At 63.9% G+C, this 9,819-nt stretch overlaps 2 protein-coding genes across 2 annotated transcripts; both read left to right on the forward strand.

Moving 5' to 3' along the window:
* The first annotated feature begins 445 nt into the window (after window positions 1–445).
* On the forward strand, window positions 446–5,346 carry LOC117641078 (alpha-L-iduronidase). The gene is made up of 11 exons (XM_034378182.1): window positions 446–683; window positions 789–884; window positions 983–1,154; window positions 1,234–1,368; window positions 1,455–1,769; window positions 2,014–2,155; window positions 2,244–2,424; window positions 2,522–2,639; window positions 4,564–4,768; window positions 4,865–4,968; window positions 5,073–5,346. Exons 1-11 carry the CDS (start codon window positions 512–514, stop codon window positions 5,344–5,346), a joined length of 1,914 nt encoding a protein of 637 aa, XP_034234073.1. The 5' UTR covers window positions 446–511.
* An 868-nt stretch (window positions 5,347–6,214) lies between these two features.
* On the forward strand, window positions 6,215–8,942 carry LOC117641579 (venom serine carboxypeptidase-like). The gene is made up of 6 exons (XM_034379043.1): window positions 6,215–6,354; window positions 6,453–6,812; window positions 6,930–7,127; window positions 7,257–7,475; window positions 7,559–7,849; window positions 8,272–8,942. The coding sequence occupies exons 2-6, from the start codon at window positions 6,459–6,461 to the stop codon at window positions 8,677–8,679; spliced, it is 1,470 nt and encodes a 489-aa protein (XP_034234934.1). The 5' UTR covers window positions 6,215–6,354; window positions 6,453–6,458; the 3' UTR covers window positions 8,680–8,942.
* The last annotated feature ends 877 nt before the right edge of the window (window positions 8,943–9,819 follow it).

Genomic DNA, 9,819 nt, shown 5'->3' on the forward strand with positions numbered 1-9,819 from the left:
GGGGGCATCCCCCGCCCCCGCCGCGCCGTCACTTACTTGCGCTGTCCCGTTTGTTTTCTGAAGGCTTTCCCGCCGCTCCCGCCGCGCCGAGGACCAAGGCCGAGGCTGTGGACACAGCGGGGGGTGGCGCTGGGACTTTACTCGGCTGGATCGGTTCCTGGGATCGCTGGAGCGCAACGGACTGCGACCGGTCTTCGAGATCATGGGCGTGCCCACCGTGGAGGGCCGCGGCCGCCCCTTCGCCCCGGTGCCCGCCATTGTGCCCGCGGCCGCAGCGCCTCCAGCGCCTCCAGCGCCCGGTACCAGTGGCGGTAGCGGCGGTGCTGGGGCTGCTGGGGGGGCTGGGGGCGGCGGCGGCGGCGGCGGAGGCAGTGGTGCGGCAGGTGAGGACCCTCTCGACGCCATGATGGCCGACGCCGTGGTCGACGCAGTGGAGGAGGCCGTGCGCGGCGTCGCGGTGGATGACGCCGACAAAGCCGTGGTGGAAGCCATCGCCGAGGCCGTCGAATCCATGGGCTGCGTGACGGCGGTGGAGGCCGTGGGCGAGGCCGTGGAGGGCGCTCTCGGCCGGTCCGTGGACCCTCGTCGACGTCCACCGCAGCCTCGACCGCTCATCACTAACATCACGGCCCAGGCTGACTTGTGGCGGTGCCTCGTCGGATCCACCGTCGCCCATTTGGGAGGTAGGGAAGGGAGGCCGCTGCCTGGCTTGCCGTCGCTTGCCGTCGTGGCCCGCATAAATCACGCTTTGAGCAGATCTGTGACAGTTTCCATCTTAATTAAACCAGACCGCTACGGGAGTGACGTCATCAAGACGTGGCGCTTCGAGACCTGGAACGAGCCCGACCTGCGCCAGTACGACACCTTCAACTGGACCGTGGACGGTATGCCTGCGTGCAAAACAAAATGCGGTGGCTTTGACCCACTTTGACTACGTTGCATTAAGACTGTCCGCCACTGCTAGTACCCGCTCGTCGTGCAGGTTATATGGCGTACTTCAACGCCACAGTGCAGGGCCTGCGGGACGCGGAGAAGCGCCTCAACGTCTCCCTGCGCCTCGGGGGCCCCGCGGGGACCTTCAAGAGCCCCCGGAAGCACCCCATCTGCTGGCACGTCCTGGATCACTGCGATCGCCTCACCGCCCGCAACCAGAGGTGGCTTCAGTTAACCGACGTTTCCCGCGTCCAATCGACTTACTACTTCTGAAACTCCGTTCCTCTTCTCTCTCCTCAGCTGCGGCCTGGACTTCATCTCGTTCCACCGGAAGGGCAACGGCTCCTCTGAGGGCGTCGCCAACGGGACCATGACGCTCCTGGGCCAGATCCTGCGCCGCTTCCCCCACCTGCAGCGCCTGCCCTTCGCCAACGAGTGAGTGGCTGCCGTCTGCCCTGCGTCACGGGGCCGCCGGGGGCCGCGTAGCAGAAGGCCTGACTGTTGGAACTGTTTGCCTCCAGCGAGGCAGACCCGCTGACGGGGTGGTGGCGGCTGCGGGGGTGGCGGGGCGACCTCCGCTACGCCAACATGATCATCCACGCCGTGGTGGACCTCCAGAACCAGTGGCGTCGCCACCAGGGGTGCGGTGCCCACGGCTGCCATCCAAGGTGCCCGGGCCCGGGTCCGCGATCCAGGGACGGCGTCCTGCACGTGGACGTCGTCGCGCACCACGCTGACTGCCTGCCGCGCCTGCCGCCGCTGGAGCTGCTGAGCAACGACAACGGCTTCCTGGAAACGACGGCCAGCCACTTCACGCAGCGCACCCTCCTGGCCAGGTGCGTCAATCAATATTCATGCCCAATCCCGGTCCGGCCTGCGCCGCGCCTTGCCGCGCCCGCTGGCCGCCCGACAAGCCTTTCATTGCGACGGGCCGCGGCCGCCCTGCCTGCCAGCCCCGCCTGCCTGCCTGCCTGCCTGCCTGCCTGCCTGCCTGCCTGCCTGCCTGCCTGCCAGCCCTGCCAGCCCCGCCATCATGCCATTGATTTAATCACGTCATTACAATTCTGTCCGTCCGGCCAGCTTCCACCTCCCCGCGTCCGAGTCGAGGGGTTCCAGGGGCGCGCCCCCCGCGTTCCACATGTTCCGGAAGCCCGCCATGACGGCCATGGCCCTGCTCGCCTTCATGGAGGGCAGCCAGCTCCCCGTGCGGACCGACATCCAGGTATAGCGCGTATAGCGCGGCAGAAAATTTGAAATTCCGATCATTTTCGCGCCGTTAGCAACAAGTTGAAATTGGCGCCGCTCTGCAGCCCCCCGTCGAGGCCGGCCTCCGTCTCAGCGTGCTGGCGGCCTTGTCGGCCTCGTCGGCCGACGTGGAGGGCGAGGGCGCGGTGGCCAGCCTGCTGGTCGCCTTCAGCAACGAGACGCAGCGCGCCGACGGCCAGGCCCCCGCGGCCGCCTTCACCGTGCACGTCGCGGACCTGCCGCTTGGTGAGGTAGACATGGAGTAGCAAACCACACAGCGCGCTAAGTCAACAATAATCAAGCCGGATTTCTTTCTGCCCCCCGTGTTCCTCGTTCCGCCCAGGCCCAGGCACGGGCGATGTTGTCCTGGCGCGCGTGTGGGCGCTGCGGACGAGCCCCGCGGACCTGTGGTTGGCGGCGGGGGCGCCCCAGCGGCCGCCGGCGTCCCTGCGACGCGACATGCGCGCGGCCGAGGTAGGCTTCCCCTTCATACACGTGGCAAAAAGGGCTTGACACTCATTAGCCGCTCCCGGACCAGCTCATCCGCCCAGCCCGATTTAGCGCGGGCCGGCCGGCTGGCCCTGTGTCCTGTCAAGTGTCCTGTCCCGTGTGTCCCGCCGCCGCTGCCTCGACACGCTGAGCCAAAGCAAGGGCGGATCCAAACTGGCCCGAGGGAGGGACAAAGCAGCACTTTGTGCACTTTCAGGGACAGTGTGTTGCTTTTTAGCAGATGATACCTTCACACTTGAAACATACTTAAAACTACTATACACATGAAGGTGTCAGCGTGCTTTTACTCTCGAGTCCAGAAACGAAGCGCGTATCCTAAACAATATAATAGGGGCTGGCTGCCGGGGCGGGCTGGTGCGTGTGGCTGGCTGGCTGGCAATGAGGCGCAGCCTGCGCGGAATTCGACAATCCCTCCACGGTACAGCGCCAGCGGCACCGGGCCTAAACAATGGCACCCCCTCCTCGCTCGCGACGGCCTGCCACGGCCTGCGCGCAACATTTACAATCGCTCCCCGCCTGCCACGGCGCGGAATATCGCGCAACAATGCCTCCCGATTCGGCCCGGCCCCGGGTACTCGGGCCAGCTCTCGGCACGGCTAGTACCAAAGTACCAACACCGGCCACCTCGCTCGGGTCTATATATTTTGTTTCATACACAATTTTAATTACTATCTTTGGAATGAGCCCGCATACTACCCCGTACAAGGAAACCGAACGAGTATTGACTGAGAAATTTGAAAGGGAAAAGAAAAAAAATTGAACTCTACACCCCCTCCCCAGTCTTAATGGGGAGGCCTCCTGCTTTACTTCGGTGTTCGGGATGGGAACCGGTGCTATCAGGTACCTGGGGTTAATCCCGTCAGCGACCCAAGCGTTCGCCGGGGGACCCAGTAGGACCCCAAAGCTCAGGCAGCTGGGTGAGAGCACCCAGTACGAAGCTCTTTGAGGGGCGGGACGTAGAGTGAGACGACAGAGAGACAGAGAGAGACTCAGACAGAGAAGAGGTTTGGTGGGAGCTTCTTGTTTTCGTAGGGTTGGTTGTGTACCCCATGGTACCCCCACTGTCCGGCGCTCCCGTACCGAACATACAGCGTTTTAGGCCAGCTTCAAAGGACTTATCATCGCCTCCCCGACGAGTCAAGGAGGCACCACCCGCAACCACACACCGGATGGTCTGGATTGATGGATCAAATACTCCATCGCTCCAGTGCCGAGGCCAACCCGCCGAAGCGGATTGCTTTTTAGACACCCACAGCGGAGTGGCCAGGTGAATGTGACTCTGACCACTACGCTATCACGCTTGTACGTCTGGCAGCGTGTTGGACGACGGGTTTGAGTTGCACTGGGAGGAGGGCGGTCGAAAAATGTAATGAAATGATGGGATTCGATCCCCGGACCCCGCCACCGGGATCACACGACTTTAGGCTCTCGGCCACCACGGCCCATGGTGAGGGGACCGGCGTGAGGTGGGTTCTTGACGCAACAGAACTCGACCGACCCGGTCAAAATTTCGCAAGAAGTTGGGGGAGTCGAACCGCCGACCCTAGCACTCAGAACCGACGCCTCTACTCCCTGGACCACCACGTCCCATGCTCGGAGTGGGCTCACGTTTACGTGTTTCAACCGCACTGGGTGAGGCAGTAAAATTAAATGGAAATATTTGTTAGGAGTCGAACCTCCGGCATGTGGGCCTGTTGCACACGGCTCCGCTCTCATGGCCCCACCCTTAGGATAGTAAGTCGAAAAAATGTATGTGACGCTGGTATTCGAACGCCCGCCTGCGGTAACTCGATCCCACGTCTCTAACCTCTCGGCTATCACAGCAGTTGTGAAACGCGACGGATCATCTGCTTTCATTAACGTTCGTTGAATGAGATTTTTGCCTACGTACAGGGGTAAAGCTTTGCCTTTTGCCTACCTTTCGGGCGGCTCTCTCGTGTCGCAGGTCCCCCGGCTGGAGCAGGCCCGCGAGTTCCGCGTGGGCAACGGCAGCGCCGACGTGACCCTCGAGTTCACCGTCCCCCTCGCAACCAACAGCATGGTGCAGATATTCACACCACCCGCCAAACCACCTCGAAAAGTGCGTGATGTACGCAGTCTGCTTTCCCGGAATGATTGCGACGCCCCAGCTATTTTCGTTTGTCCGGTTTATTAATGATGCTTCCGCCCCGCACAGGTGAGCGGCCTGCGCGCCAGGAACGTCACCTACAACGAGGTGCTGCTGGTGTGGTCCGATGTCGGCGCTGGCGGCGCTGGCGGCGCTGACGGCGCACAAAGCAGGTGGGTTCTGGTGGCGCCGCCTGCCCGCTGCTGCTCGGCCGCCTCTCCCTCGTCTGAGGCTCGGCGCATTGTTCACCGTTCCCGGCCCTTCCCCTGCTCGTCAGGCACGTCACCGCGTACGAGGTGGGCTTCCGTCCGAGCCCGGCCGCGCCCTTCAGGGTCATCAGCCCGGCCTCGGCCGCCGTCGGCCAGCCCTGGATGCTCTTCCCGGCCTTCCACTACGCGCCGGAGCCCGGCGCCGTCCCTCCAGGATCCGCCCCAGGTCTCGAGCTGACGCGGGGGGAGTACCGCGTGGCGGCCGTCAACGTGTGGGGGCAGTCCGGGCCGCCGTCGTTCCTCGCTTACCCCTCGGCGGCGGCCTCGCCGGCCTCGGCCTGAAAGTAAGTCAACCGAAGTCAACCCCCTCCCCCTCTTGACAAGTCGCTACACAGCGCCCAGCATTCGACGGGATTCGCCCCTCTTCCCGCGTTGTTTTGCCGCACCATCCATGCAGCGTAATTTGGGCCCAAGCAGCTTGGCGAGGTAATTACGTTTTTTTTTTTTTGCAGCGAGGACGCCGTTTTAAAGAGGACGCGCCCTTTCGCCGCGCCGCGTGGTGCGACTCGCTCCGCACTTCGCCCCCGCGTCGAGTCCATTGCACATGCTCGCTATCTCGCTCAGTCGCATGTGGACCTTGCAATCATGGCGGCGCGGCTTAAAGCCCGAGTTGTTAATTTCCTTTTTTCGGACTCCCCTTTTTTGTGTGTGTTTTCATAAAATTCCCGTTATGAGCTTATTGTCTTGTCCGTTGCCGCGCCTCTCCGGCGCGCCGTGGGCTCGAAAAGCGGAGGCCAGGACCAAAAGGCATTCCGCGCGCTCCGACGACAATTAATCAACCTCTTCTGTGAACGCGTCGCGTCGCATCCCGTCCCAGATAAGGCGCCCCGTTCGCTGTTCGCGCCGTCTAGCACGCTCCCGCGGCGCCACGATGATGCGGGTCTCGGCCGTCTCGCCGTCTCGGCGCGCATTGTGGTTCAGCCAGACGCACTTCTGCAAACCCCTACTTCATTTTGGCGAAGAAGAATTCCTTCTTTTTTAAGAAGACTCGGTTTTTCTCGTTAAAAGTTGGGGACTCGTGTCGCGAGATAACGGACGGCGTGAGTCGAGTAGTTGCATGAGGAAACGATAACTGTGTGGGACTTGGCCTGGCCAGACGGTGTTTGCGGGCCGCGCTGTCGCTGTCGCCGACACGACGCGTGCTCCGCGCTGCACCGCTCAGCAGGGCCCAGGCAGGCAGGCCCGGCCCGAACCGTCCCGCGGCCCGTCTCCCAGTGTCTCCCAGTCACTCGCGGGCTGACGCGGCGCCGACACAGCGCACTGCGGAAGGGCGAAGAGCAGCACTATCAGGTGCAAATCGCCAAACGCCAAACAAACGGCGGCGCTGTGTAGCCTGGCTGCCCGAACGCCGAACGGTCGGGGTAATTCGCTGCGCTTCGTGTCGGCAGGCGACCATGTTCCTCCACGCCGCGCTGCACGCCGCGCTGGCGGTGCTGCTGCTGCCGCCCTGCTGGTCGCTGTGCCTCGCCATGGACGGCGTCAAGGCGGCGGCGGACGAGGCGGCCTCCAACAACAACGACGCCGTCGACCCGGACCCGCCGCCGCTGCGCCTCACGCCGCTGCTGGAGGCGGGCAACGTGACGGGCGCCAGGACGCTGGCCGAGGTGCCCGCCCTGCTGGCCTCGGGCTGTTGCACCAGCTACTCGGGCTTCCTCACCGTGGACAAGGAGCACGACTCCAACCTCCTGTTCTGGTTCTTCCGCGCCGAGACGCGCCCCAAGAAGGCGCCGCTCGTCGTCTGGCTGCAGGCAAGGTGACCCCCCGTCCTGGCCCTCGAGGCAAGGTGACCACCCGCCTGGCCCTTGAGGTCGCCGTCGTGCAGCCCCCGAGCCTCCGTCAACACGGCGCACTGGCGCTTGTTGCAGGGCGGCCCCGGCACCAGCATGATGCGGCCCGTCTTCCTGGAGAACGGCCCGTACCGCCTGGACGGCAAGTCCGGCAGGCTGGAGCGGCGCCAGGGCACCTGGACGCAGCGCCACAACATGCTGTACTTCGACAACCCCGTGGGCACGGGCTACAGCTTCACCGGCAGCCCGGACGGCCTGTCCAAGACCGTGGGGGAGGTGCGTGGCCAGCTCGCTGACGAGCGTTTTTCCTTCCGGCCGATGGCCAAGCTGCCGTGCTGCCGCGTTCGGTGGCGTGTTTGTTGGCAAACATTGACGCATTGCGCGCGCTGACGCAATCCCCTCCAGATCAGCCGCTCCCTCATTGAGGCGCTGCGACAGTTCTTCGTCATGTTCCCCGGGCAGCGCACCCGCGACCTGTACATCGCGGGCGAGTCGTTCGGCGGCAAGATGGCCACCGCGCTGGCCCACGCCATCTACCGCCTGCCGGAGCCCGCGGACCCCTCGGCCGCCTTCAACCTCAAGGGGGTCATGGTCATCAACGGGCTGGTGGACGTCGAGTCGCAGGCAAGTCGCGAATCTGCAACGCAAACACAAAGTCGTCGAGTTTGCCCGAATTTCTGGGATTAAAAGAAAGTTCTCGCTCGCAGCTGGACAAGAGCGACATCGTGTACAACCTGGGGCTGGTGGACGAGGCCGGCCGCGACGAGATGAAGGCCGCTGCCGCCGAGCAGCTGCGGCTGGTGCGCGAGGGCCGCTGGCTGGAGGCGCTCAAGCTGTCCAAGGACGAGTGCGGCAGCGTCGTGTCGCCGCAGGAGACGGGCATGGCGGGGCTCACCAACTACCTGCTGTGGAACGGCACGCAGGACGACGGCTTCTCCGACCTGGCGCAGCACGCCTTCATCCGGCGCGCGCTGCACGTCGGCAACACGCCCTTCACGGTCAGCGCCTCGCCGCGCTTCCACTTGCAGTGCCTCGGGAAGGGGTGGATCCAGGGACGGGTTCGATGGGACGCAGGGGCGAAGTGCGACTTTTTGCCTGCCTCTCCCTCTCAGGGGGGCGTTTTCTCAACCCCTGCCTCCCCCGTGGATCCGCAACTGGCCTCAGGAAAGATAAATACTTTGTTGTGGCAATCGACCTTGTTTGATGGACAAAATTCGATAGCTACTGAAAATCTGCCGTGTCCTTCCGGTCGAAGCAACGAGCTTTTGGTTGAACGGATCGGATTTTCGATTGCAGCTATCGTATTCGGCCTATCGAACAAACTTGATCACCTCAATAAAGTCTTGTCTTTCGCGCTCTGCATGTAAACCGCTATCTCTGTCCTGTCTCACTGACGCCGTGCTTTGCCCCCACCCCGCAGGCCCGCGCGTCCGCCGTGGCCGCCGCGCTGCGCGACGACCTGGCCGTGTCGGCGCTGCCCATGCTGGCCGAGCTGGCCGACTCGCCGGTGCGCGTGCTGGTGGTGAGCGGCCAGATGGACCTGTGCCTGCCGTACCGCCTCACGGCCAACTTCCTGCGCGCCATGGCGTGGAGCGGCGCGGACCAGTGGGCCTCGGCGCCGCGCGTCACGTGGTGCGTCCGCGGCCAGCTCGCCGGCTACGCCAAGACCGTGCGCGGCCTGACGGGCCTGACCCACGTCCTGGTGCGCAACGCCGGCCACTACCTGGGGCAGGACCAGCCGCGCTGGGCCGCCAACGTGGCCGCCACCTTCACGGACGGCGCCTCCTTTGACACGTGCGAGGAGCGCTGCGCACTGGGCACCGTGTAGTGGCGTGTGTTCGTGTGTGCGAGTGCGTGTGTCAGTGTGTGTGTTTGTGTGTGTGCGCAGGGGTGTGTTTGTGTGGGTGCGTGGGCGTGGGGGGACTAAAACTAGAAAATAGTTGAAAAACAGTGGTGCATTAATTTATTTTGTTTTCTCGAAAGGCCCTTGATGGCCTAGGAAGACTGACTGTCCCGGACTACTCACACTTATTGTTATCATGACAAGTCAAATGGTGTCTACGTGACTGGAATAAATTAACATAAGATAAATGCCTTATCATCCCTTTAATAAAGCCCCAGCAACCGGCATTCCCTCCGTTCAGGGCGGCAGGCCCGCGTCGATACACCTCGCGCGCATGGACAGTGACTGGCCGGGCGGGCGGCGATACTCCCTGCGCCGGCCAGTGGTCTCGTTCTACCGCTTCGCGCCACGCGCCTCGCTAGCCTCGCGCGCCTAGCGCCTGTGTAGTCGGGGGTAGGCAACTCTGCCGAGCAGGCGTGCGCGCCGCGCGCGAGAAGTTGCCTACCTCGCAGGCGCTCCGACCCGCCTCGGACTGTGGCGGCTCAGGCTCACCTCACCGTCCCGTCACTCTGCGTGACTTTCTAGCCGCCGCGGGGCGCTAGGAGGTCACGCAATGGTCGTAGCGTCACGGCTACGTCACGACTACGTCACAGCAACGTCACGATGACGTCACGCCTCGTGCACGACGGCCAAGGGCAGGGGGCAACGAACCTTAGCCCTGTCCACCTTGAGCGGCCGGGTCCAAGCGACTGTTTTTTTCCAGCTGAAATGTCTTTCCGGCCGGGCGGCGGTTGTGCGACTGCGCGCTGTGCCGCGCTGCTGTGCACTGTTGAATTTTGGCACGCCTGTCGGTCAGTAAGGCACGCGGACAGCGCGGCCTCCTCATGCCCCTCCTAGAGACCCTGCGTACGGCAAGCATTGCCTGTCATTGCGCAGCCTCCGGACGCTCCGCGCCGCCAGAAGGTCCAGAGGGCGGGGGGGAATTCCAAGACCGGAACTCGAACTCGGGCCGCGCGCGCCGCACCGCGCCGAGGCTAGCCGCTCACTTCCTCCCTGGAGCGTGCGTGCGTTGACCGATGACCAGTCGGTAAGTCGCGCTGCAGCGGGGATTCCCCGGCAAGCCTG

Source organism: Thrips palmi, unplaced genomic scaffold (assembly GCF_012932325.1).
Source record: "Thrips palmi isolate BJ-2018 unplaced genomic scaffold, TpBJ-2018v1 HiC_scaffold_15, whole genome shotgun sequence".
Taxonomy (NCBI): domain Eukaryota; kingdom Metazoa; phylum Arthropoda; class Insecta; order Thysanoptera; family Thripidae; genus Thrips; species Thrips palmi.

Bases quoted from the DNA above. Each gene is read 5' to 3' on its own strand.
- LOC117641078 (XM_034378182.1), top strand. From the start codon at position 512: ATGGGCTGCGTGACGGCGGTGGAGGCCGTGGGCGAGGCCGTGGAGGGC. The intron at 885-982 runs GTATGCCTGCGT...CTCGTCGTGCAG, and splicing joins CTTCAACTGGACCGTGGACG to GTTATATGGCGTACTTCAAC. The intron at 1,770-2,013 runs GTGCGTCAATCA...CCGTCCGGCCAG, and splicing joins CAGCGCACCCTCCTGGCCAG to CTTCCACCTCCCCGCGTCCG.
- LOC117641579 (XM_034379043.1), top strand. From the start codon at position 6,459: ATGTTCCTCCACGCCGCGCTGCACGCCGCGCTGGCGGTGCTGCTGCTG. The intron at 6,813-6,929 runs GCAAGGTGACCC...CGCTTGTTGCAG, and splicing joins CGCTCGTCGTCTGGCTGCAG to GGCGGCCCCGGCACCAGCAT. The intron at 7,850-8,271 runs GTCAGCGCCTCG...CCCACCCCGCAG, and splicing joins TCGGCAACACGCCCTTCACG to GCCCGCGCGTCCGCCGTGGC.